At 42.4% G+C, this 27,460-nt stretch overlaps 6 protein-coding genes across 10 annotated transcripts in view; 3 read left to right on the top strand and 3 right to left on the bottom strand.

The window, feature by feature from the left end:
* The window catches only part of ap3d1 (adaptor related protein complex 3 subunit delta 1), a 28,420-nt gene extending 24,610 nt beyond the window's left edge, over positions 1-3,810 (bottom strand). For all 5 annotated transcript variants that reach the window (XM_041935115.1, XM_041935116.1, XM_041935117.1 and 2 more), the window contains exons 1-2: positions 3,513-3,810; positions 444-539 (exon numbers count right to left, since the gene is read on the bottom strand). In XM_041935115.1, coding sequence (XP_041791049.1) covers positions 444-539; positions 3,513-3,608 — 192 coding nt within the window. In that variant the 5' untranslated portion in view covers positions 3,609-3,810. The remainder of the gene's footprint in view (positions 1-443; positions 540-3,512) is intronic.
* A 406-nt stretch (positions 3,811-4,216) lies between these two features.
* On the bottom strand, positions 4,217-11,886 carry hdgfl2 (HDGF like 2). Its single transcript, XM_041935635.1, has 16 exons — positions 11,679-11,886; positions 11,085-11,161; positions 10,349-10,490; positions 9,819-9,998; positions 9,156-9,278; positions 8,365-8,433; positions 8,071-8,251; positions 7,830-7,914; positions 7,430-7,727; positions 7,193-7,326; positions 7,025-7,092; positions 6,735-6,805; positions 6,557-6,658; positions 5,875-6,028; positions 5,650-5,767; positions 4,217-5,367 (listed from the first exon to the last, which is right to left on the bottom strand). Exons 1-16 carry the CDS (start codon positions 11,748-11,750, stop codon positions 5,268-5,270), a joined length of 1,974 nt encoding a protein of 657 aa, XP_041791569.1. The 5' UTR covers positions 11,751-11,886; the 3' UTR covers positions 4,217-5,267.
* A 1,122-nt stretch (positions 11,887-13,008) lies between these two features.
* fh (fumarate hydratase) lies at positions 13,009-15,163 on the top strand. The gene has a single exon (XM_041934776.1). The coding sequence runs from the start codon at positions 13,059-13,061 to the stop codon at positions 14,556-14,558; it is 1,500 nt and encodes a 499-aa protein (XP_041790710.1). The 5' UTR covers positions 13,009-13,058; the 3' UTR covers positions 14,559-15,163.
* A 97-nt stretch (positions 15,164-15,260) lies between these two features.
* On the bottom strand, positions 15,261-20,420 carry fam32a (family with sequence similarity 32 member A). The gene is made up of 5 exons (XM_041934777.1): positions 20,402-20,420; positions 17,531-17,683; positions 16,824-16,968; positions 15,654-15,707; positions 15,261-15,492 (listed from the first exon to the last, which is right to left on the bottom strand). The coding sequence occupies exons 1-5, from the start codon at positions 20,416-20,418 to the stop codon at positions 15,424-15,426; spliced, it is 438 nt and encodes a 145-aa protein (XP_041790711.1). The 5' UTR covers positions 20,419-20,420; the 3' UTR covers positions 15,261-15,423.
* Positions 17,793-19,628, top strand: mrpl54 (mitochondrial ribosomal protein L54). Its single transcript, XM_041934778.1, has 3 exons — positions 17,793-17,994; positions 18,253-18,409; positions 18,944-19,628. The coding sequence occupies exons 1-3, from the start codon at positions 17,868-17,870 to the stop codon at positions 19,074-19,076; spliced, it is 417 nt and encodes a 138-aa protein (XP_041790712.1). The 5' UTR covers positions 17,793-17,867; the 3' UTR covers positions 19,077-19,628.
* On the top strand, positions 19,904-27,440 carry malt2 (MALT paracaspase 2). Its single transcript, XM_041934775.1, has 17 exons — positions 19,904-20,070; positions 20,545-20,698; positions 20,917-21,083; positions 21,529-21,659; positions 21,828-21,972; positions 22,060-22,247; positions 22,508-22,604; positions 22,854-22,904; positions 23,229-23,321; positions 23,435-23,638; positions 24,200-24,377; positions 24,476-24,550; positions 24,714-24,841; positions 25,680-25,829; positions 25,975-26,132; positions 26,280-26,417; positions 26,682-27,440. The coding sequence occupies exons 1-17, from the start codon at positions 19,980-19,982 to the stop codon at positions 27,123-27,125; spliced, it is 2,592 nt and encodes an 863-aa protein (XP_041790709.1). The 5' UTR covers positions 19,904-19,979; the 3' UTR covers positions 27,126-27,440.
* The last annotated feature ends 20 nt before the right edge of the window (positions 27,441-27,460 follow it).

Here is a 27,460-nt window from a genome sequence, read left to right as displayed (position 1 = left end):
TTCTCAATAAGTGCCATAAGTGACAACACAATATGCCATACTTGCAGAATGAAACTGTTTGAGCATATTGGAAGACACAAAATTAAATGTCTGTTCAAATCAAATCTTCCTCAGCTTGTTTAAACATTTTGACTGAATTTAATTCAAGACAGAATATCTATGAAGGAATATATTTCTTACCTGCATTAGGGTCATACGACAAACCACATGCTTATAATTTGCTTACAAACTAAATCTTGTGTCTTGTTTGGTTAGTTTCTATCTTTATTAATCCAGATTATCAAATTAATTACGCTGTTTGTGGTATAAGAATAACAAGACTCTAGCTCACAGGTGGCTCACACTGAGAGCTGCGCAATGATGGTGTCTATCTATGTGTGTATCGATGCCTTTGTATCAAGTAGAAGTGAAAGACAGAGAGAGCCGGTGTTGACAGATCTTACGTAGGTGAGCTTGCACACGGCATTGGCTTTGACAGCGATGTTGTCCTGCTTGAGCTCCTGTTTGATCTCATCGATGCATGTGGAGATGTACTTGGCCTGAGGGCAGACAAAGGACAGGACAAACAACAGACACCAGATTAGGTAGAGTGATATCCAGAGTGGGGGCCTGCTACCATAAGTGAGATGGAAAATCCTGGTCTGTCTATTGTTGCTATCCAAGAAGACACCAGCCAGCAGACGTGATGCTGAACAGTCGTTTTGACAGTCCCAAGTCAAGTCAGGTACCTGAACTTAATTCTAGACTTTATAAAGTCATAATGCAAGCTTCATCTCTTAATATGATTCTGACATCAGCCTTCCACTTTGGGCTTTAAATCACTGAGAAAGTAAAAACCCAAGTCACAAGTCATTGGTCTTGAATTTATAGTGTCAAGTCTAAAGTCATCAAATTGTGTCAGAGTATGCTCCACAGCTGTGTTAGCCAGTTTGACTGCACATTTGGAGCCATGTTCCAAGCTGCAGTTGAATCATGCCATGGCTTTGGCTTTTAGACTGAGAACAATTCCCTCACTGATGGTCATAAGTGACACATAGTAAATGGCACCACTTGCCTAGGATAATGTCATCTTTTATAAGCCTGATGGCTTGAACATGTTAAAAATGCTACAGAAGAGTTTGGGTCCAAAAACAAACTTCCCATGCTGACATAGCAAAAAATATTGAACATGAGCAAAAGACTAAACCATGTCACTCTAATTACACAGCTGCTAAACACAGGTTGGTTTATGCAAGTCATAAAGTAATAGGTAACTCAACAGCTCTCCAATCCTCTAAAGCATTTTAACAAATGAGTGTTTCCAGGAACCTCGCGCCTGAATGAATGAATGAAAAAATAGCTGCTCTTGTGACCCCTGCCATATTATGCTAGATTTCCTGAAATGCCGAGATCAGAAGGTAGCGTACATTTCACTCAACAGAGGAGCACAAGCTCACTTAGATCTCTGCAAAGAGCAAGAGAAGCAGCCTTGCAAACCAAGCACATACACATATAGCTTTGTAGAGTGTGAGTGTGTGCTAGTCATGTGTGTGCAGTCATGAGACAGCACAGTGACAGGAGGTGGGGGGGGGGGGGGGGGGGGGGGGGACTGAGCTCTACTGCTGCTCCTGTGGCTAGCAAGGTTGGAGGGATTCAACACACACACTTGTTTTCAATGATCAATTCAGAACCAATTGAAATAACTGAAATAGTTGTCAAAGGGCCAACAAAGACAACCTCTCAGCCACGAAAGCAAACTGAGCAGGAGATAAACTCGAAGGCCTGTACTCTCCAAACAAAAAATGAGTAAGCTGAAGCTAACGTGCTACACTAAACAGACACCAATTACAAGAAGGCCTCAAATTCTTACTGGCGATCTCACAGAATTAGACTTAGGACCTGTTCACACCTTTCTTCAATATGTCTGCTGTTCCAAAGGCGTGGGAGGGAGAGTGAATGAATGAATCGAGCAAAGACTTAACAGACACATAAAAAATAGAGTGCATGTGAAACTGTGGGCTGGCCAGGAAAAAGTCAACACACACTCAGGCCTGTGTGTGTGTACACACACGCGCGCACACACACACACACAGCGTGTTAATATTTCAGCAAACTCTCCACTGTTGACTGGGAAACCACCACCTTATCTAGGCTGTCCAGGTTGGGTTACCGCTGGCGAACAGCTTAGCCCATACACTAAATCAAGAGATCAAGAATTGATAGCCTCGAACAACAAAGCTGATCCAAGTGCTTGATTTCATTTTCCAAAAACATAAGACACAAAAACAGGGGACATAACATCTAAGCAACATGTGAATACAGCTGATTACATCTGTTGGTTTAGTCCCTGCTTAGAAACTGTTTTTCTGATTAGATGGTTAAGCAGGACAAAACTGCCACGTTGAGAGAGAAATCAAATCCAAAAGCTGCCCTCAGGTTAGACATGCAACCTCGACATTTCACACCTGGCTGACAGCTGGAGACAGGTGTGCCCAGCACCACAGCTCCGTGCAACAACAACCCAGGGATCCTGCCTAACTACCCACTCCATCTAACTACCTGACACAGCCTTTTTACAGGAGGAAGAAGGTCAGACAGAGCCTCCACCGAGCTTATGAGAAGCGCAGGCTGATGTGAGAGACGGAAACGTGGCTGGCCCAAACAGTGCCCTCTAATGGCCCATCCCACCCTCCTCCCCACTTCAGGTCTGGTGCTGTGATGATCCTGTCATCACCCACAGACCTGTGACAGCGATGACATCACCTGATGATCACTGATGGGATGTTCAGAACGACCTACTGGCTGACTCATTTCGCACGACTTACAAGTTTATAAAATATGCAGTGTTGATCTTAACATCCAGATGGTCAGATCTACATTTTTAAGCTCAAACTGAACCAAATAGACTGGTTAGGCCTCTAACGGACACTGCCCATGTCATCAGAGCATCACACCATCCATTCAGCTGTCCTCAAATCAAACTAGTGACAAATATCAGTATCAGCTCTTGATACCCTTCCTCAAATGAATAAGTCCCTAAAGGCCAGTACTTAATAAAATCATCATGAATGTTCACATGTGCATTAACCTGTGGTATGTCCTCTGTTATGCCGAAGAGTAATATCCTGGTAAATTCTGAAAACGTTAATCTATCGAGCTGCTTCCTCTAACTGGTCAGTTAGCTAGGTTAGCTAGTTGTCACTAACAACTCTTCATTAAGCCTCCTTTATTAAAACCTGCCAGGCTACGTTAACACAAAGTTACCGTTATGCATCCCTTAACCTGCTATTTAGCAAATATTAAATTAGCATTCTGTCGGATGCACACGCGGCTGAAAACGACTATTTAGTAGTAAGTGTTAGCTAGCGGGTGAAATGACCTACCAGCCTACCAAACGTTAATTTACCTAGCGTTAGCTATTAACGTTAGCTAGCTAGTCAACGATAACGACAATACGTGTTGACTTAAAAACATCAATGAATGTTAGGTTAAAAATGTTCCAGTTGACAGCAGTTGCTTGTTGGTCGTTTTACCTCATCTTCCTTGTGATTCCTAATGCCACGTACTAAATCCTGAAGATTTTTATCGAACATCCGATCGATGCTCCCTTTGACAATCTTCAAAGCCATGACTGTCTGTGACTTGTACCGCTTCTGTCCTGCGGGTCCAAGCGCCTTCCAGAGGTCTAGTGGGTGCCGACCGACCCTCTAGACTGTCTCTCATCCACCCGGGACCGTTGCGTGCAGGATCCGCTGCTGTTTACCAAGCCCGGGCAGATGAAGCTGAGGCCAGACGGGGCGTCCTGTGCTGTGCAGAGACGCTGGCAATGGATCAGTGTAGGAAATGGCTGACAAAATGGCGTCTAAAGTCAGCTGACTTGAGTATTATGCGAGATTCTCATATGGGAATCAGTGGAGTTAAAGGTCCAGTCCGCCGTTCAGAGTAGCAAACTATTTCATGGCACTGACAATTTGAAAATAGTGACAAAGCCTGTCAAATTAGAATAATTCACCGTTTGAATGAGCCCCATGACATTTCTACTTGTCATTCACAAGCCTACAGTAAGTGGAGTATGTAAGAGCAGGAGGCTGAACTGCTTGCAAGACGGCTGACCATCAGTCTGGTCCCAGAAACTCAGAGATAAAAAAAAACTATATGCTGATGCACTTTTACACAAGAGCAGCAAATGAAATAAAAGTTCTGCACACCAAGGAATGAGATAGAAACAAAACCATGCTGAGATTTTTATTCAAGTCTCAACTTAATGATAGAAATGCTTTACCAATTTACATAGCACTAAAAACACCTGTTGTATGCTTATGACAGGAAAATGGCAAAATAGGCTGCAACTACATGAGATCTCAATAGCTTTTAAGGGCAGTTTTCAATCTGTACAGCTATTCCATTAATTATACAAGTTACTGAAAGCGGACACTATGGGGAGACAAGAGTGCAAGGTGTTTTAACTCCACAGCAATTATTATTTTAGACAAAACTGCAGATGCAAATATTTGCGAACAAGGCCATAAAAAAGGAGGTGGACCTCAGCTGGAAAACAGTTTTAAGTGACTCAATTAATGGCTTTACATTTCAGACTGGATTAACTGGATCAAGACCAGATAATTAAAAAATATCTAACATAAAAGACTCACAAATAGTACTTTACCACCCTCACAGTGCCATACACACAGACAAGAGGCCCTTGTGATGTTTTGTAGGCTTTATAAAAAAATTAAGCCAACAGATGCGAGCAAGGGTTGCACAAAATCCGCGAAAACTTTACGTCATGGCTCCATTTCCCCCACAAGAATCATCAAAGTTACATCTCATACTAACCCAGCCTTAATGTCGGTCAGAAGTGCTGAAAATGTACTCAATCAATATACATACAATATGAAAGAACAAAGTCAGAGTTCATGTGGTAGAAAGAACGAAGTAGCAAGGAGCAGGGGTACGGGGCGAGGATCCAGGACGGGCCGAGTGTCGTATAAAAGGAAAAGTACATTTCAGAAAACAAAAGAGTGTCGCGTGGCGCCACAAACTATCACACTAATAAGCTTTCCTTTTTGCTGTGATAAATAATGGACCAAACGTTTGAGTATCGGGGCCTTCTGGTTTGACATCATCACAGCACAAAGTGTCCAAAACATCAACATTGACGTAACAGATACTGTAGGAAATGCTGGGTGTGTGTTGCAATGTTGTTGGGCCAGGAGCGCTGTGTGTCATCAAACGGAGAAGCCGCCATCTTTAGCACTTGGTCCACTGCAGTGGTGGTTCGGGGCCTTTCAGCTTTCGACGGCCGGTGGTTCCGTCTCTGCGGAGATGGAGTTGTCTGCTTCTTCATACGTGTGAGTGTGCTGTTCAGCAGGGCTGTCGGGGCTCAGTCTAAAGAGAGAGAGAACGGCATCAGTCACAACCACTGCTGCACTGACAGTACCGCATATGAAACAGAGGATAAGCTGAGTCACGGTTAGCAAATGGGTCCCACTTGTACACAATGCTAAGTGCAGCCATGGTTCTGCTTCACCCCACAGTAAATACGCCACTTTTCTGAGGAGGTTCCTCTTGTTTTTATTGTCCAAGATCTGCTTTCATATCCTGTCAGTTGCCCATGATAATTGCAAACAGACCAACAATCCTGTATGCTGCTTCACATGGGACGTTCACCTGTTTGGACTTGAAGCAGTCTCGTCATTATTCTCCTCCTGGGCAGGCGATTTTGGTTTTCCTTCTACCTCGACGTCTTCCTTTTTCTGTTCCGAGTCCCCATTCACTGGAGCCGAGTCTAGCGAAAGCAAATTTAGATAGAGACATGAAAGAATACAAAAAGAATGTGGAGGTAATGCAGACCGCAGGTGGAGGCAAGGTCCAAGGTGAGTGAGTGCTTTTTACCTGTGTTTTGTGTCTCCTCGTCGTCTGCTGGTTCCTTGTGCTCTGTTTTAGGTTTAGCTGCCACCTCCGCCTTGCCCACGAAGCGAAGTTTTAACTTGTTGTAGACATCACTAGCTTTTTCCATGACTGCAGTGCTGGCTTTGTATCGCCGAATCTATATTGTCGGAACAAGCAAAAAGTAAAAGGAGGAAGTTGAGAGAGGAGAAAGTCATTTAAATGAGGATAACAAAGTACTGCCCTGGCAACCCCCTCCTCCAATATGCAACACATTTTTCTAAAAGAAGCTCACTGAACAGAAGAAGTGAGGCTGACATACAATGTTTAACATCTTGTAAACGCACATTTGAGTGAACAATATAAAGTTAATCAATAACACTACAGTAGACACGGCACTCTATACTGTCCTGGTATTTCTGCTGACATTTTATTATCTCAAAGAAGAGCAGCATTGAGCAGAGGATTAGTGTATCATCCAGCCAATCAATACTCAGCAAAGCAACCTTTATCATCCACACAACGAACTATTTCAAGTGTAATTAAAAACAGAGTTTCAACTAGGACATCAGGCTCTGTGTATGTTTTCTGTCATCTTAATTATGTGGGTTATACTGTCCTAAAGCAAGATGAGTTTGCAAGCACAAAAAAATGATGAAACAGTCAAACAAAAGTGAAGAAAATGCACCTTTTTCAGTGTGGCAATAACTTCAGCGTTCTTATGGAGGATCTGGCTTGTGACGGGCACGGCCTCAAGTTCTTCCAGGGCTTGTAGACACCGCTCTATGTCCTGAAAACACACATACATTTACGAAATGTCTAAATCCAGTGAAAATGCATTAGCTACAGTCATGGATGTCACTTACTGGGTTGTCCACTTTGAGTGCAAACTTTATATCTGTGTGGAGTTTCTGTAGCTTTTCTTCTGGTGATGGTTCTGCACACGGACACACAAAGTAACAGTCAATACGCTGCACTGAATTAACCCTCTCCCTCTCACAGAAACAATGAACACCTTTGATCTCTGTGTGAATCTGTCCACCTGCTGCAGTTTCAGTCTAACCAAATACATTTCCAACAGGCAATGATTGCTAATCAGCCGCAGTGGGCAAGAGCAGTACTTGTGAACGTGAGCGTGACTGTATGAGAGACTGACCCTTTTTCTTTTCCACTTTCTTCTCCGGCGGCCTCTCTGGTTTGCGTTTGGGTTTGTCAGGCTTAGACCTGAGAGAGAAGGAACTCTGTGATCTGTGCACATTAAATCTTAATGAAGTTCTTCTAATGAGGTTTGCATACCGTAGTCTGCTCCCCATTGTGCACTCACCTGGCTCTCGACTTCTCTTCCGACCGTCTGGCTTTCTTCTCTTTCAGCTCTTTCTCCTTTCTTTCTTTTCGCTCCTTCTCTTTCTTTATTCTCGCCTTCTTCTGGTTGTCGGGCTTCTTGGATGGTTTCTTTACCTTAAGATGGGAAAAGCACAAGAAATTGCATGTGTCAAAAGCACCTAGAATTAGTTAGCAGTACTATAACTTTGGATAAATCAAAATGTAACAGATGATCTACCTCAGATGGTGGTGGAGAATCAGAGTCAGAGGGCGCAGGGATTGGGGGTGGAGGGGGTTTCTTGGACTTCTTCAGTGGGTGGTCATCTACGCCTTCGTCTGAGCTACTGCTGCTGTTACTGTCACTCCCTTTTTTACCCTTTTCTTTGTCTTTTTTCTTTTTCTCCTCTTCCTCCTTCTCTCTCTCGCGTAGCCTGCGAAGCTCCTCGGCCTCCTCCTTTTTCCGGCGCTCCTCCAGCTCTCGCCTGCGTTCCTCGTCTCGTTTCTTCCATTCGCTGATGCAGTCAGGTTCACTGTCACTGTGACAAAACAGAGTCGCCGTTTTATAACAAGCTGAATTCACATTACTGCATTTAATGAGTGGTGCATAAAAAGGGAAAACATCCTCAGAACAGCCTGACCTGTCGCTGTCGGAGGATGATGAAGGCGCTCGTTTTGCCGGCGCAGGTTTGGGTTTCCGTGCACGAGGCTTTGGTGCAGGCTTCTCTGTGGATGGAAAAAAAAAAAAAGCACAGAGCACATTTACGTAAGCAAAAAGAAGGGCATGAAATCTGCCCTTTAATACCAAACGACACTCATCTCTAGCATTGTGGATAAAGCTGAACCTGATCAAACCAATCTCAAACAAAACTGAGCCCACACCTTTCTTGCGTGCCTGTGGTCCCTTCCGGGGAGGTGGATCTGAGTCTGATTCAGACTTTGAGCCGGACTGGGATTCAGAGCCGGACACAGCTGGTCGAGGCTTCTCGTCCTCTGAGTCGCTGTCCACAACTTTCTTCTCTGAACCTGATCCCGAGTCTGAGTCCGAGTCAGACGAAGCCTTCTGCAACATCACAGAGGAGGGGGGATTTGGAGTTGGAGTTAAAGAAGCAAATCACAAACTGCCATGAAAATAATAATACTCAAATTTAATGTGCCACAGGGCTGCTGGTTCACCTTTTTCTTCCCTCTGCCTCCTGCTTTCTTTCCACCTCTTCCACCGGATTTCTTCTCTGGAGTAAAATCCTGTTGGAAGAAAACGAATGCGTAACATTTATAGGCTGTTTAGTTTCAGATCACACAACAACAGGGGTGTCACGACTCTCCAAATCCACAATTTGATTTTAAGGTCATGATTTGATTCGATTTAAATGTTTGTTTTTTTTCTAGCACTGACAGCTATCCCATAATTAGACTATTGAGTCTTGATTTGTAAAGATGCTACATGGCGTCAAGTGTGATGTAACAGTCTTTTTTTTTTTTTTGGACTGTAATGTAGCGGGTTGAACATGAAGAGGGTTACCGATGACTTTGATGAAACACAACAGTGCATTATCTTTTCTCAAACAGATCTCCTGCAGGACAGCCTCCATATGCAGCTTGAACACACCTGGTAAAATGGGTCTGATGGAGGCTACTCTCACATTCAGGCAGCACTCCTGCTTGTTTACAATGCTTGCCTAGAAACGGATGCAGCTTTTTCATTGTTTCCAACCGAATATGTGGCTCCTCACATACAGCTACAGCATCTTCAGTGTACTAGCATTTTGCATCTGCCGATGTGGCTGCACTCCTGAGAGCTGCGCGAAAGTAGGCCGAAGTGGAGAAAAAGAAATCTGAGAGAATCAGTAATCTCGCTTTTGATTTCATCGATCAAAACTGAAAGCTCATTCCGACTGATCTTCAATTTAGAATTAAAATCGTGACGCCCCTACACAGCAATCACACCATGTTGTGTGTGTAATTACTTGGTCGCTGTTCTTCCCGGAGTCAGACTCTGAAGGGGTGGGTTCTGATTCAGAGGGGGATCCACTCTCCTCGACATCTCGGTCACTGGACGAGCCTCGAGCCTTTTTTGGAGGGGGAGGCCGCTAAAACAGAAAAGCACGAAAACAGAAAAACTGAGCTTAATCAACTTTGTAACTGCAGCTCTTTTTCATTTGCAGTCAGTTGTTTTCAGACAAATAATCTGACCTGACAAGCACACATTAATCATGGCTCAATATTGCATTTGTCATTGCTATGACAACTCCTAGTATAAAACAGGAAGCTACTAGTAATTACTGCTCTATTTTGCTACCTCCTGATTTCATTCTTATATAAGCAGACAAATTTGCAGTGAATATCCCAGCATTGCTAATCGTTATGGTAACGCTGGTGCTGCTGATGGCGGTGAGAATCAGAATAGTTTATTGATCCCCGGAAATTGGGTTAGCTGCAGTTGCTCCCATTGTACAACAGTAATAAAATACAATGCAATAAAATACAATTGTGACAAAGAATGCCATTTTATAGGAAGCTCAAAAACATAGTTATAATGCGCTGTAACCAGTCAATGATTTATTAACCAAATCACTGAATAGGCTCTTTAGTTCAATCCGTGATTTATTTCCTGATTAGTGATTAATTACCTTAGCAGGCGGTGGCTTTCTCTTCACTCCTCCTCCCCTTCCTTGGTCGTCACTCCCAGAATCTGAGTCAACCTCACTTCCTGAGTCTGCTTTTTGAGGCACAGTGGCTTCTTCCTCATCGTCATCCTCATCACTTCCTCCTCCGGCATTGTTGCCCTCGCTGTCAGACGAGCTGGCTGGCTGCAGAGGTACCGTGATGAGGAGGTTAAAACAAATTTCTCTCTTAAATACACTGCAGTCTGCACAGCCTGTCCTCCATTCCAGCCTCTCGCTTGGAACTGTTGCTGTAGTAAGCATCACACCTTAAACCACTGGCCAGCAGGACACCCTAGTCTGAGGCAGGTTAATTTGTATAGCACATTTCAAGAAAATTGCAATTCAAATGCTTCAGGGTCTTCAGTTCTACAACAATGGGGAAAGCTAACTTCTAAGTATGCATTTACAAGATATTTTAGAGTATGAGACATATTGATGTGTGGATGTTTCAGGATTTAGGACCTCTAATATAAGTATTGAATATCAAAACTTACAACAGGCGGGCCGCTATAGGAAGCATGTGGATTGTTCTGGATCTCCCATAAACCTTCATTGAATCCCTTTCTTTTGTTGGGTTTTCCATAGCGTTCACTGTACTTTTCATAGGCAAAAAGGTCCTTTGGCGCAAGGAATGCTCTGTGAAGCAGAAAAACAAAGAAAAGGTGAACAATTTAACTGCCGAATAAAAATCATCCCAATGTTATCATTAAACAGGTTGTTTGCGCTGACATTTAGACTTTAGAACAGCAGACTGTGCCACCTAGTGATGGATTAATATACTGCAGGTGCCATCTTGTCAAACAGATGGTGTCTGATGCCAGATCAGACATATCATGACATCTCTCAAAAACATACTGCACACTCAAAGTGACACCAGTCAATGTTTAACAGTGAACCTTCAGAAACGAATTAAGTTTAAAAAAGGAGAATGGCAAGCAATGTTGTGAGGTAAATAAAGTGATTTTTGTTTCTATCTCACACCATGCCCTCAAGAGGATGCAAACGAACAGATGAGTCAAAGGCCTAAAATTAAAAGTTGCACAATCGATTCAACCATGCGTTAAAAAAAAACTGTACTACTGACAGTAAATTTCAGCCAATTTTGTAATAAAATTTCCTCCTTGGAAATACATTTTTTTTTAAAGCAAAATGCTGTTGCAGTCATTACAATGTAAAAAGGTCTGTGCATACCAGTAACTACTTAAACCAACAATTGATGACAGTACTCACGTTTCATGTGTCCCAAAGAAGAAAATTGGGATTTTATTGGGAGGTGGTTTCACGGCCCCATCAGCCACATCTTCAATCTGTAAACAAGCAAGACTTTCACGTCAAAACCAAGTGGCACATCAAACATGTCACACAAGTTTCCTGGGATTCAAACGTGATGGCACCATGTACTGATTGTTGGTTATCTCTGGAAAAACAGAACATTATGGATGTATTTTTCAACCGATTGAAACTGCATGGATATATGGTGCACAATAGACATTTTTTACATTGCGAAGATGGCTTCTTATCCAGAAAGAAACTGAGTTATGTCAAACGTCATTTAAAAAAAATAACAACGTTAGCTTCGAGGCTATCGTCTCCATGCAGATTAACGTTAGGCCAACTGCATTTCATGCAAATTAAGATGCTCGTACACAGACTGTGGGCCTGAAACGCAGCCTGTCAGCCCAACAAAAAATTAAGTTATGTATGTGTGTGATAGGTATCCATGTTAGACAGTGCCGAGGATACACAGAGAACCTTCTCCAGCGTCCCATGCAGAGCAGCTCATCCCCTCCGCCCCTCCGGCTGCTGCTAACGATACTTGCTTACCCTGGCTGGCCAGTGGGGGTACCCCTTCATTTTAGCGAAGACCAGGTCTCCGGGCTGGAAGTTGTGTGGCATTGTCCCACTCGTCTATGCAGCCTGGATTTAAAACGTAATGAGCTGCGTAGCTTGTCTGTGTCTCTCTTCGTTTGCTTTTTTTCAGGTCGACACGAAACCTGGAAACGGTAGGGTTAGCTAGCAAGCTAACAGTATACTAACGTTACCGCGAGAAGAGACCGCGGAGTGAAGTCAGTTACAAGACACAAAACACTTCCGGTGATTTATCGGTCTTAGTCTTCAAAATAAAGAACTTCTTACTTGGATAACAAAACATTGTCATGAATGAAAATCATCCTTGCAATTAAATGTCAGTGCAGTAGATTTCGTTATGACATAAACATCCGTCTACCATCACAAAAAGTCCAATACATACAATACATTTTTGGACTCTATACAACATCACCACAACAATGTCCCTAAATATGGTAATTTCTTACCAAGTAACAGGATGCAGGATCTATCTATCTATCTATCTATCTATCTATCTATCTATCTATCTATCTATCTATCTATCTATCTATCTATCTATCTATCTATCTATCTATCTATCTATCTATCTATGTATCTATCGTAAATGTAACCTGGGTAAAATGAAATTATTTTGAGCAAGATGCCAGTCATATCATTGTTAAAGTTTCTCCAACAACTTTTGTTTTGTACAATAAAAACAAATTTTCAAGGCATTGTACCTTCGTGCAATTTGTGTAAAATCTGTGAAATTCCATGCAATTTTTGGTATTATATTTTTACGGCATTTTTCTTATATATATTCTTTTATAGTAGTTGGTCCTTTGTATGAATGTACGTATGAATATTAAGTTTTTATTTTGTATTTCACAATTTCTGTTGCTATTTTATCTTTTCCAACTGCCATTACCTGCTGCTGTTAAAACCCAAAGTCTATCTTATTTTATCTAATCTTATCATTGCAGATGGCCATAAATGTTTCTGTACCAATATCACAAAATCCCTATGAATGGGAAATGCCATATCTATATTTCTTTAAATGTTGATCTGGTATATAAATTACATGTATACATTTTTTTTAATTTCTAAATTATGCAACGTTAATGACTTTTATTTGCCAAAGTAAATTATCCAGCGTTGTCATACCGGAAATTAGATCGTGTACTGTGGTGAAAAGCTTCACGGATCCGGATGAGGCAGCTTGATCATTTCCACGCGATACGACAACATTAGCGGAAGTCCCGCCTCTCTTACCTCGCCATTGGCTGGCCTGCCATCAGTTTCCTATTCACCCAATAACAGATTACAATGTGGAAGACTGCATTGACCTCCCCCCGGATTCACCTCTACTGGGAAGCCATGTTTCGGTCTCTGAGAAGCGTCCGGCAGTTTAACTGCAACCTCCTGACTTTGCAAAGAGTTAGCGTCAACTCTAAACTCCTCATCTGCACGTCCAGAATGGCCAGTTCAGAGTACAGGCTGGAGCGGGACACGTTCGGTGAACTCAAGGTCCCAGCTGACAAGTACTACGGCGCCCAGACTGTCAGATCCACCATGAACTTCAAGATAGGGGGACCAAGTGAGAGAATGCCAATCCAAGTGATCAAGGCCTTCGGTATCCTGAAGAGAGCGGCTGCTGAGGTTAACAAGGACTACGGCCTCGACCCAAAGATAGCAGATGCCATCATCCAGGCGGCTGATGAGGTTTCAGCTGGTAAACTGGATGATCATTTCCCTCTGGTGGTGTGGCAGACTGGCTCTGGTACTCAAAGCAACATGAACGTCAATGAGGTGATTAGCAACAGAGCTATTGAGATCCTAGGGGGAAAACTGGGCTCCAAGGATCCAGTCCACCCTAATGATCATGTCAACAAGAGTCAGAGCTCCAATGACACCTTCCCCACTGCCATGCACATTGCTGCAGCCACAGAGGTCCACCAGGTCCTGCTGCCTGGTCTGCAAACGCTGCACGACGCTCTGGCTGCTAAGGCTCAGGAGTTCCAAGACATCATCAAGATTGGACGCACACACACTCAGGATGCTGTCCCACTCTCGCTTGGACAGGAGTTCAGCGGTTATGTGCAGCAGGTGAAGTACAGCATCGAGAGAGTGAAGGCTGCCATGCCCAGGGTGTATGAGCTGGCAGCAGGAGGCACAGCAGTAGGAACCGGACTCAACACCCGCATTGGCTTTGCTGAGAAAGTAGCTTCCACTGTGGCCTCTCTCACCGGTCTGCCATTCGTGACAGCTCCCAATAAGTTTGAAGCTCTGGCGGCCCACGATGCTCTGGTGGAGCTGAGCGGAGCACTGAACACAGTGGCTGTCAGCATGATGAAGATCGCCAACGACATCCGCTTCTTGGGGTCGGGACCCCGCTCTGGCCTGGGAGAGCTCATCTTACCAGAGAATGAACCAGGAAGCAGCATCATGCCAGGCAAGGTGAACCCCACCCAGTGTGAGGCCATGACCATGGTTGCAGCCCAGGTAATGGGAAACCACGTCGCAGTCACCATCGGAGGTAGCAACGGACACTTTGAACTCAACGTCTTCAAACCCATGATGGTCAAGAATGTGCTGAACTCGGCCCGGCTGCTGGGCGACGCATCCGTCTCCTTCACCAACAACTGCGTGCTGGGCATCCAGGCCAACAGGGAGAGGATCGACAAGCTCATGAATGAGTCTCTCATGCTGGTCACTGCGCTCAACCCACACATCGGTTATGACAAAGCGGCCACCATCGCCAAGACGGCTCACAAGAAAGGCTCGACGCTGAAGGCCACGGCCGTGGAGCTGGGCTACCTGACCGAGGAGCAGTTTGACCAGTGGGTGAAGCCAAGTGAGATGCTGGGGCCAAAGTGAACTCTTACAACTCAAGAAACACTACAGAACAAAGAAAAAAATACATTTTCTACAGTTAGAAAAGTGTATTTCCAATTAAATCAAGACAGTTGAACTGCATGGACAAAACTTTTTCTCAATTCGTAACATCTCTTTTCTCTTAATAAACATTTTGAGAATCCTCTGCTGTTGTATGACACTGCTTCTTACTGTTTTGCGTCCTGGTTGTGTTTTAATGACACTGAAACTAAACAGTGAATCCATCCATTTGGTTCAAACAGCAGATTCAACAATTCAAATATTCGAGGATGCTGCTTGACCTATGTATGTATTGCACCTGTTTCTCGACATCACCAGTATATTGAACTGTTTTCTGCAGTAAAATGTGTGTATTTATATGCCAACTTGTTCCTTTTGGTATTTTAAGTCTTAAATACTTTTTGACTATTAGTTGGTACCTTCAGGATAGTGTGCATGGTCACACTGTGCCATGCCAATTGATTCAACATGCTCTACTGTACCTTGTGTGTCTGGTTTACAGTATGTGTGCCATATGTGCAGCGTTCCAGTTCAACTTCATATATATTCATTAAAAAGCAAGTATGGTGTTTGACATGTTTTTCTTCATAATTTATATTGTACACACATTTTAAATGTATGCAGTATCAGCTGATGTGCTGATCAAATCAAGGATAAATGCAATGTACGACACAGAAGTTATGTGTTCACTCAAATCCTTTATTATATACACCAGGAATTACAACAAACAAATAATTGAATGCCAATTAAACACACTTGAATTGCAAATAGGTAAAAATGCTAAAGAAAATTTGACATGCAAGAGTTTTCTACAGGCGGTAAACAAAACAATACCAAAAAAAAAATCCTATTTGGTCCAGCTGACCTTGGGAATATCATAATGTTCTGTCAGGTTGTCCAGGTGGCGATTGAAATCCTGCAGACAAACGAAGCAAAAAAGATAAATTCATTTTTGCCAACACTGTTCATGAATCTGAAATCATTTCAAATGCAAACACAATGTACGTAAACGTAAATGTGTTGTTTTACAAGTCTGAAGTGATTGAATGCTGCTCTGCCAGGTCTGACATGACTTACCTCCACTCTATGTTTGTGTGTCTTTGATGCTTTGTTCAAAATCCTCTCCATTTGCTTTAGGGGGAAAATAGAAAACATTTATTAAAAAAAGAAGCCTCAAACATAAATATTATCACTGTCAGACACACTGTAAATACCTCCAGATACACATTACTACCATTATTGCCGCCCGTGTGTTCTAAAGAGCTTCTGTAACAGTAAATTTCTCCTTTGTGAGATTAATAAAGTCTTATCTATTATACTAAAGAATGACAATATTCAAATGCAGCAAACTCAAGAAAATTCATGTCACTATTTGTGAGCGTCAGTTTCAGCCACTGAGGTTTCTGACAGTTTCAGCTGTTGACAATAAATCACGTGATAAAACTGTCTAAATGTAAGCAAATTGCTTTCACTGCCTGCTGTAGCTGGAAACATTCAAACACATAACTTATTTTTCAACAACAGCTCACGTTTGTGGCCAGCAGACATGTTGATGAGCTTGCACATAAAGAGAAGACACTGTGTTCATGTTATGGTGCTCTGTGTATTCGCCACCATACATTATGTTGCAATACTCACACTTTCAAGTAATGGACTTTGCCCTTTGAGTGGAAAAGGGCTGATAAACATTGTCTTTATATGATGTGAAGACTAAATATACAGACACTGAAACATCATTAACTGTACCACATAGCTAATGAGGCGTATTTTACAATCATCTCAGATTGCGATTGCTCTCTTGTGCTAAGATTTGATTTGAATGAAACTGGAAATTAACTTAAATGAAAGTGGTATTTCCAATATGATTAGCAAATTGGTTGAACAGGAAAGTTTAAACAGCCCATAAGTTAATAATCTACAACCCACATGTGGATAGCTTGTGGTTCTGTTCCACTGCAGTACATGTTGTGAATTTAGATGTTCTTACAACAACCTCTCTGTGGGCTTGTGATGACTGGTGAATAAAGGTTTGCTTATTGCTGGACTGTATCAAAGTATGGACCCTCATACAGATACAACACTGTGACTGATATTGGTAAGGATTTATTGTAGTGCTGTCAAAGCTTTTAGGCTAGACTTTATCAACAGTTCACTTCTGCTAGATTTGACTTATACAGCCTACTAAAACTTTCATTAGCCATGACTCAAACCCTTGCAGCTCTTTCATGCTTGGGAACTATAACTTACCCTCTTCTCTTGCATCTTGTCAAAAGCAAGTTGTGCCGGCGTCCTTTTGTCAACATACGCTTTCTTGGTTTTCACCTCGTCATCGTTTTGACTTGTCACGACCTGCTCCAAGCGATGCTTACTCTCTTTGTCCTTCTTCTTCTTCCTGAAATAAAAGATAAATAAGTTAGTTGGTCAGTGACTTGTCCACAACATTCGAACTACACTTTGTCCTATTAAACATCTGTGCTAATATCTTTAACTATGTATTCATGTTTTTCAGGCCTCTATATTGTAGCATTTACTATGTAAAGATACGTATTTGGAATTGGTTACATCACGCATCTCTAAATTAGTTTTATATGTTTGAAGTGTATACAGTTGTAGCTGTTTTAATGTAGCTAGCTAAACACTAAGCTACCTAGCTAATGTTTTTAGCCACATCTGAGCACTCCAGACTGCCACCGTATTAACAACAGCCCTGAAGTCACAGATGGGCTCAGTGGGTTTCCATTATATACTTTTACCCAATTTGCCCAAATATTACTTCCTCGTATTCACATAATCTCAGTAAACGTTACCATGAGACTTTGTTTTTCTATTAGCAAACAAGCTAACGTTAACACTAGCCTCGCACGAGTACTAGGCGCTTTTCGTCAGTTGCGACTGTCTATTGAAGTGTTTTAGTCGATTATAACGTCGTCTCTTACAAGAAACATTAGACTTACTTTTTCCCAGCTGAAATGTTCCCTAGACCTTTTATTTTCAGGGCACCCTTCTGGGCCGCGGCGTACTCAGACATTTTTCGAGAAGTTGTCGCTCTTTCGTCTTCTTCTGTTTTGTTATTATAGCATCTGACACAGCTACAGCAGTGCTGCCACCTGTCGGGTTGAAGGAAAACGAACCAATCACTCGTATTGCTTCAGTGCTTCCTCCCGCCCAGAGAGGGGCAGTAGACTATTTTCACAACACCAAAGACAAGGCAGCAAACGGAAGTTGAAGGAACTATGAATGTCAAACTGTAGCATGGTGGACTGCGTTTTTAGGTAGCCTATACAGTTCAAAATGTCAGGATACAGTTTATTTAAATTAGTCACGTTGACAAAATGTATCTCAACCAACGCTACATCGTCGTTTTGCAGGACGAACATATTTAACAGAACACAGACATGCGGATATGCTAAGAAAGTTGGTGAGTAAAGAAGGCATCAATCGTCTCAGTTCAGTAGCTCATATCTCAGTATACTCCGTTGTAAATTGGCTGTGACGAAATACATAGATTCACATTTCGTCCACCTACCGCTGTCAGCACACTTCATGAAATCATTAACAAATCATTAGTTGCTTATTTTCTATTTTCAATCAACTCATGACCCCAATCACAAAAATAACATGTCACCGTAGTGATATACATATATGTATTGTAAATATCTCTTCTTGTTCTCTGCAGCTGCCAAAGGTAGAGGCAAAGGTATGGTGAAAGAAGAACTGAAAGGTCCAGAGGTGTGCAAGGACCCTGTCAGACTTACTACCTATGCAGTAGGGGCCAATATCTTCAAGCAAGGAGAAGACCCCCAGCTGAAGCCTCCTGAGCAATATCCAGAGTGGTGAGTGCACATGTTTGTTTTTGTTCTTTTATTTTTTGCCATTTTTTTCTATTGCTTTCTGGCATAGTTTAGACCAAACGATTTCTGTGTTTTGTAATATTTCTTTTCCTCCTTTTCAAGATATTGTTTGAGGAAAGCTGGTTCAAAAGTAACAAGTAAGCGTGCACTTCTGCAGCAGAAGACTGGGCACATCTTTTACCCAAATAAGGATTTTTACTTTATGATCACTTTTAAGTAAATCCAAACTCCAAACAAAATGCAGGAAATCACAAACACACCAGGGGTACTTCGTTGATGATATATTGCAGTGCAAGAATACATGCATTAGTTATATGGACTCATTTTTGTTGAGAATGTGCCAGATATGTATTGACAAAGTATCAAAGATACTTTTGAGCTATGTATGTCATGTCATATTTATTTGTTTATTTATTGTCTGTAGTGTTGTCCTGGCAAGAGCATAATTGCCCAATAAAGCTGATTCTGATGTGTCTTCATTGATCTGACTGCTCTCTCCTTTTATGGTTCGCTCAGGTTGTTCCAGTTGAACCTGGGAAAGCCCCAAAAGCTGAATGAGCTGGACTCTGACACCTGGCAGTACTGGAGACGTCTGAGGAAGGAAAACATGTGGCGTTTCAACAGACTACAAAAAGGAAAGAAGTTTTAGGCCTTCACTGGACTGACAGAGGGCTTCTTCCTGTGCAGCGGGTTGCTTCAGACTCTGTGGACTGAATTACCTGACATGGTGCATGTTCAGAGCCAGAGTTCAGCTTCCTAAATGAAATACCATTAGACCAACTCTATTATTTGAAATCATGCAGCGTATTCTATTTAGTGGTCATCTGGTGACAAGGCTTGAACGCTATAAGAAAGATCATTGTTATTGATCTTAAAAACAGGGTGAAAACTTGCAATGTAATGGATTCCAACACTAGTCCAACTCTAAACTCTCAACAAAAAATGAAAATCACACAATCTTCAGCACATGGCATATGCCTCGTTGTTATGAAAGTGTACATGTTCAAATTTAAAGAATATATAGTTTAACAGTGTTTCTTTCAGTATAAAAACAGTATAATTGCATTGCATTTATTTGTACTTGCTTTCATGTTTTGGGTTTTTTGTCCATACCTGAAGAAGAACGGCCTGCTGATATGTCCACAAATCACTTTTTCACTGTGTTGTTTTTCATTTGAAATAAATGTGTATACATAAATGTCCTGCATATTTGCCTTTTATTCTTGCACAATGCCTCGTAGCTTTAATAAACATCATATTATCAATCCGGTACGACTTTCTAATGAGGCAACTTTCATTACTGACTGACACAATACTTTATAAGTCTGTCTAGGCTATAAATAAGTAACACATCTGGGTTTCCGAGTTGTAAATCTGATCATATTTGATCTGCTGATCTGATCTTTTTTTTGTAAAAGTTGCCTTCGAGAAATGATGTTGCTATGACAACGCTTCATGCAAATGATCGAGGTTACCGGAGACGGCAGAAATGAGGAACCGAAATGAAAAGCAAATCATCTGGGGAGCAAAACCACGTTAGACTGGAAAACTGATGGCTGTAAAATGCACGAGGCATCTCGTTTTGTGTAAAAAAACGCTCTTTGCTCTTTCTCTACAGGTGGGTTGTACTTATTGTGAAGTCGGTAAGTCCAAACTTTTCTTCACGGCTTCATGCTACAGTATGTCGATGGCGGAAGCGGCAACTGCTGAGTTTTCGCATTTGGAGTTTTTAATCGACGTTTGTCGTTTCATTACCCGTACCGGCGTCGTTGTTACCTGATTTATTTCCTCATTAAGGTTAATATCCTCTGTAGCCGCGTGAGTGTGTACAGTTACAGGCGGGTTTTCCTCCACGACACGTATTCTCATTAACGTTAACCACGGGAATCCCCGTGTTAATGTTTACAACCTGCAGTTTTGTGGCGCACCAGCCGTGTAGGCGAACAAGTGGGAGATTTCAGCCGAGAATCAAACCTCTTGTTGTGGGCCATCACCGTCGGTCACATCCTCAGGTCATCATGCATTCACTGCTGCGTGGTGCGACAGCTGATTGAAGGCGACGAACGGGGACGGACCTGAAGCGCAAAAAGTTTAAGTTTAGTGTTCTTTTTTGTCAGTGGTGACACATACGAGGATGGAGGAGTCGAAAATGAGCGTTGGTACGTTGAGTGAAGAAGTCCTGAATAAGCTGTCGAAGATGCTGGACAACTCATCCTGCGGATGGAGGCAGCTGGCCAACGCGGTGTCCGATCAACCGAAATTCCGCTGCAGGTGAGAGACCCTGAAGACAGCGCGCGTATGGTCTAGCGGCGCCCTAAACAATGTTCAAGCTACACCTTTTTCACGATCAGCACGCCTCACTTGAACCTTCATGCTGTTTAACAAAATTTGCGTGGGTTTTTTGTATGACAAACATAATACTGTACATTCCTGCAACCCTCTCCGGTTGACCTCCACTGACACTGCTCCATTAAACTTCCTCCCTGCAGCGAGAGTGAGCTGACCAGCTTCTCACTCCAGGTGCTGAGCGCTGCAGGCAGCCCAGGACGCACGCTCCTGGCTCGTCTAGCTGATCGTTCCTGCTCCCTGGACTTCCTGCTCCACTGCCTGAGGAAGATGGACCACCAGGAAGCTGTACAGTACCTCTCCGTCGCAGGTAAAGTAGAAGTGACATATGCAAATGCATGGACGTGTTTTTCAGGAAATAGCTCTTTGTCTATGACAATCACACATGAGATAAACTTGGGATTTGTGTCCCAACAAGGTTTGACCTTATGCTTTGCTTCACAATTATAGGATTACTATGATGTTACTAGAGGGGTCTCTGAGAGTTGTAGACCTGGATCTAAGCCACGGAATCTGCTTACCTGAACATACATGTATTGGTATTTGTCTATAGAAATTTGGTGCTAATACCAAATGTTTGTATGGTGCATATGAAAGTGTTACAGATCACTTTTTTTTTTTTTTTACATGTCCAGGCTCGTATTCATTCTTTGGGGTCTACTAATAAATGCTTTAATGTTCAAAAATACATTATTACTCTTATACTGTTCATTATATACAGTGTGTGTGTGTGTGTGTGTGTGTGTCTGTGGTAGTGGCAGAGCTGATCCAGATCACAGTGCAGCCACAGTCCCAGCAAGCCACAGTGGGGGACAGGGTGGTGCTAACCTGCAGAGCCTCTGGTCCTCCTGGACTCAGCTACCAGTGGTTCAGAGGCAAAGAGGAGGTTAGTCCAACATCTTCTGGATATGTGACTATAAAGGGGAGAATGTGTTAACTTTTCATATTAATGTTAATGCTGTGACTGTCATGAGACAAATGATTTGCCCTCTTGATAGTTGTTATTAAATGTCAGTTATCAATTGGCCATTGGTTTATTATTTCCTTGTTAAAGGTTTTGGATGAGACAGGGAGTACGCCAGAGCTGGTCCTGTGTCCTTTAGCCCCGGTCCACCAGGGTCACTACATCTGCAGGGTCAACCATGGAGAAAACTGCGTTTTCTCCCAGTGGGCTCACATTCGCTTTGTTCACTCTGCAGGTACCTACCTCCCCTCTCCTCTCTTTGTTTGTGTTCCTTTATCCCGTGGCGCCTGATGTAACGTCCTGGTGAATCTTGTCATCTCAGGCTGCAGCAGCAGTCTGTTTGCAGGGTCAGTGAGTGGGCTGCTCATCACCCATCAGCCCCAGTCCCAAGCAGCGTCTGAGGGCGACATCCTGCTGCTGGAGTGCAATGCAGAGGCCAACCCTCCCGCCCAGTACGAGTGGTACCACAACATGGTGCCCATGAAACAACACAAGACACGTTTACTCAAGGTAAGTGTATTCACAGCTGTGGACTGCTTACCTGCTGTTTTAAGCAAAAACCTTAAAAAAGGAGAAGAAGGTTTCGAACCACTGCAACAAATATAAAACTACCGTGCAAAGTTTACCACATAAAAAGCAAGTCTGTTTTACATTTAAAATGGGATTTTTTTACTGTTACATTTTTAGCACCAAACACATGTATGTGTCATCTTAGAAGTGTTTGTGCTGTACGTTGCCATGTGACAGGAGTGATCTTGCGTTCCCTGTAGATCCCGTGTGTGACCACAGCACACAGAGGACAGTACAGATGCAAGGTGTTTAATTTATACCACGAGGCCTGGACTGACACAGCAACAGTCACCATCGGTGAGACCCAGACACATTTCTTGTTCCTTTATTCAGAATGTAAAATTAAAAAATGACAAAAATCAAATAGGTCTTTACAAGTAAAAACACTTTTGATAGTTGGATGAATATTATTACGTTCAAGGAAAATGTAAACATGTATAGACCAGCATTAAGTCTGACATTGCACATTTATAGGCTCAATATAACACTTGAGCTAGAGTGCCGTACTGTGCAGTGAATAACTTCCTGTTTTGTGCTTTTATGCAGGCCCCAGTTCCATCGCTGATGCCTCCTGGGTAGAAGTTGATCGTGGTCCAGGTATTCGTTATGTTCTGATGTACTTTTTAGGAAGGAATAGAGGAACTAGAGTAGAACTTTAGTTCCTTTGTCCCTTCTGCGTCATCATGTCTCACCTTAATTCCTGTTTGTGTGTGTGTGTGTGTGGGTGGGTGGGTGTATGCGTGTGTGTGTATGTGTGTGAGTGAGTGTGTGTGTCAAAGCGGCTAAATCTGCTGTTGCTTTGGGAGGTTGTGTGTGTGTGTGAGACCAAGCATTGCAGAAATGAAAATGAGATATTAAACAAACAGTCTGCACACAGAATTATTACTTTTCGTTTCAATCTTTTCACATTGGTGTTGACAGACTCACAGGAAGTCCACAGATCAACCTGCGGACCAGGAAGTCATCCACTGCAACAGATGCTCGACCCGCCCTCATCAGCCAAGCACTTCCATGGTGAGTTTTCCCCAAGGGAATACTGGAGACACAGTACAGTACAGTAGATCATAATGAACACTGTAATTTTAGGTCAGTGCTTCTTTCATGATGCCTTTTCTTCCCCTCCACAGCAACAGACAAAGTCGCTCTTCTGATTGGCAACATGAACTACCTCTATCACACTCAGCTCTGTGCTCCAATCGCCGACGTCCACGAGTTGACCAACCTCCTCAGACAAATGGACTTCAAGGTGGTTTCCCTGCTTGACCTCAACTGGCAGGAGATGCACAGCGCCGTTACGGAGTTCCTGTTGCTGCTCGACAAGGGGGTCTATGGTGTGTTTCTGGACAATATGTTCAAACCATCTTTCATGCTACTGACTCTTCTACTCAATACATTAAAATTGATTTGACACTGTTTTTATACAAGAAGATTTCTTTAACAAAATAAGATAATAGGGCTGCTACTACTGATCGTTTTCATGATTGATTAATCTGCCAATTATTTTCACGATTAATCAATTAATTGTAAAAGTCTACATCTTCTAATTGCTCCTTTTGTCCAACCAACAGTCCAAAACCCAAAGACTCCTAATTCCCTGTCAGAAGTGACAAAGAAAAATAACTTTACATTTAAGAAGCTGGAACCTTTTTAACATTTTTGCATGAAAAATGACTGAAATGATGAATCGATTATCAAAATAGCCTTTCGATTGACTAATCGATTAATCGACTAATTGTTGCAGCTTTATAGAATTAATTAAATGCTTATTTAAAACAGACTATTTTAATAATCTGAAAAGACTAAGAATCTGACCAAGCATCCATGTCAGTTTTTATATGCTTTGTTGGTGACACAGGTCATATAATAACACTCCTTTGTTCTTCCTTCCACAGGCTTGCTATACTTTGCTGGTCATGGTTATGAGAATTATGGCAACAGTTTCATGGTTCCCATCGACGCACCGGCCTCCTATACATCAGAGCACTGTTTGTGCGTGCAGAATATACTGACCAGGATGCAGCAGAAGGAGACTGGACTCAATGTATTCCTGCTGGACATGTGCCGCAAAAGGTGCGAATGCTTTTGAAATTAATAAATAGTTGTGCCAACTTTGTTTTATTAGGTTGGATCATCTGCTGATTCATGCTTCTAATGATTTCTGTTTTTAGAAACCCAAATGATGACGTGATTGTGCAACCAGGACTACTCAAAGTGACAGCAAATATAGTGTTTGGATATGCCACGTAAGTTTCAGATTGTCCCACTCTGTATTTTCAAAATGTGTCGTCTCAACTCACCTGCTCTGCTTCTTTGCCTTGAATGATAGGGCAGTGTTGGAGATGACAGAATATGCGTCTGTGTTAATCTCCCTTCAGGTGTAACTCACGTGTAGCTTGTTGTGTTTAGATGCGTAGACGCGGAAGCATATGAAGTGAAGAGAGAGGATGTGTCGAATGGCATCTTCATAAGCTTCCTCAAACGGCGAGTTTGTGAGGATGAGAAGGTCACGGTCATGCTGGACAGAGTGGCAGAAGGTACGTAGAGCACACACAGGAAGTATGAGATCTCTAATTCATGCTTACAATAAACTAGTAAGCAACAAGCCATGCTGCATGGAAGGCATGGTTACACCTAACATTTTCATGTTTGAGGTGTTCCTGTGGAACCAGAGCAGCTCCTGTATGTGAGCCTTCCTCCGGGCCTTGCTTGTATTCAGGTTAACACACGTGTGTCTGATCACTTCTACAGCTGCTTACATTATCTGCTAATGATCTGCTTCAATCTGATTCTGTTCCTGATCCAACATCCTGATGTTATCTGACGATTAAAATATTAGTCATAATGTTTCCTGGCCAATCACTGTGGTGTTTTTCTTTATAGTCTGAAATGTTTCACTCTTGATGTTCCAGGGCTCTGGTGTTGAGCATGTTGGCTCAGTGATGCAGGTTACTGACACACCTGAATGGAACAGTGTTGCTTCTGTTTGTTCCACCTATGCGTTTCCTGCTGTGACAGTCAAAATGTCTGCTGTGACAGAAGGTTTTTTGAACTCCCTGTTGCAAAGCGATGGTACTGGTTGCTGCTGTGTACAGCTCCATGTTTCTTCTGGTGTCGAATGCTCTTGAAACACTTTATTTAACCAGAGAAATGCATCAAACCATCGTAAAAATGCTTTCAGCCTGAATGCAATCCTGATGTTCCTGTTTCTGTAAAATGGAGAGAAACCTCCAGGGTGCTGCTCTCTGAGGCTGTTCCTGCCTCTCGTGTCATGTTACGGCATTGACAGGTGATGGATGGAACACACCTCTTTGGGTCCTAGCCAGATGTTCGACTCTTATTAATGCATACTGTATGTTAAAATCTATTTACCAGACCTGGGTCGTTGTAAGATCACACGAGGGAGGCAGGCTCTGGAGCTACGCAGTAATCTGTCCGAACGACGTTCCCTCACCGATCAGATACAGACCTCTGAGTGTTCTGCGTCCCACTCAGCCCGGAACCTGCAGTGGGCTGTTGCTCACGGTACTCTTTTCACAAACACTATCTTAAATAATCAAATACTGTAGGTTTTGTGATGCATATATGTGGATTACTTTATTCAACGTTGACATGAAATCAAAACATTTTTGCCTTGATGTAGACTTTATTCAAATTTCTTTCGTCACAGTTCTACCACAGAGCCTTTGCCTGCAGTTTGACTGTGGAGTGAAGGTTCAGCTCGGCTTTGCTGCAGAGTTCTCCAACATCATGGTCATCTACACTCGGATACTTGAGAAACCCGCAGAAATTGTTTCCTGCTGTGCTCAGCTCACTGACTTCCCAGAGGTTTGTTAGCTGATATCATGTATGAAAATTTTCAAAGACGCAGAAACATTTGATCTGGAATCCTTTAGTGTTTCACGATGTATTTTAAGTGGTAATTAATCTGCTATAGTGGATACTTGCACACTGTATTCTACGTTCCTTTGGCAGGATGTGGATATTGATCTGAAGAAGAGTAACCAGGAGACTCTACTGGAAGCTGGCAGTTTATTATTGATCAAAGAAAATCTTCCTTCACCAGACGCCCCCAGTCGCTACACACGCATCCGAAGCCTGCAGAGACTCAGGGTCAGACACTTGTCATTGTTTTCATAATCACCTGTCCTATTTCTGCCCTAGAAGAAACCGGGTGAATGTTAATGTGCCCTCTGGAGACAAATTACTAGTATTTGGCACAGTTAATAATAAGGCTTACACAACCATTTTAAGTATTTCAGTCAAGAATTATGTTAAAAAATATGTAATGAGGTCCACAATAAAGAAAGCTGAGAAACCTTGTGATATTTTTCTCTAAAGCTAAAAAACACATTGTCCTCTTCACTGTCTTTGCAGACGGAGCTCACATTCACTGCCTGCCTTCATTACACCTATTCCAACATGGATGAAGAAGTACAGGAACGGCAACCAGTGACAGTTGGTAAACCACTGGTCTCCAAACTCAACCTGCATGAACCACGACCGTCTTGCACATGCTCTGCCTCCACATCCTTCAGCCTCGACTCCTTCGACGTCGCCGAGTGTTCTTCCCTTACGGAAGCTTATTCCTCTGTTGGTTTAGCCTCAAGCGCATGGTCATATTATGCACAAACTGGAAGAGAACCTTCCACCACCGACTCTGCAACTTCATCCAGAAGTGCCAATATACCAGAGGAGACTTTCAGTCCTGAGTTATTAGAGGCCCCTCAGCCTCTTGTTGCCAGCAAAAGCTTGCCCCACAGTCGAGTAAATGACACAAACTACAAATTTAGTGACATGCACAATTTTCATTCTTACTAAACATTATGAAGCCTATGATTTGACCATTACACACTGATAAAGTACACATATTAGTTTGCAATTTGCAATACAAGTTTTATTGACATGTTATGCTCAGTGACAATAAAGACAATCTTGAATTTTGAATAAACAATTTGCTGTTTTAGTAAAGCTTAACCAGGACTCAGTTCATTGTATGTGGTTAATTTAGATATTATCCTCTTTTATTAACTATGCATTAAGTTTTTGTAATGTTCTATAAACATTTTCATATTAATATACATCATAATGCATGGAAAAAGTAACTACACTGCATATGAAGAAATAAACAGCCTTTTAAGATGAATGGTGCAAGG

This window comes from Chelmon rostratus, chromosome 4, assembly GCF_017976325.1.
Source record: "Chelmon rostratus isolate fCheRos1 chromosome 4, fCheRos1.pri, whole genome shotgun sequence".
Taxonomy (NCBI): Eukaryota; Metazoa; Chordata; class Actinopteri; order Chaetodontiformes; family Chaetodontidae; genus Chelmon; species Chelmon rostratus.
Note: the sequence above shows the minus strand (reverse complement) of the source record. Positions and strands in the feature narration are given on the sequence as shown.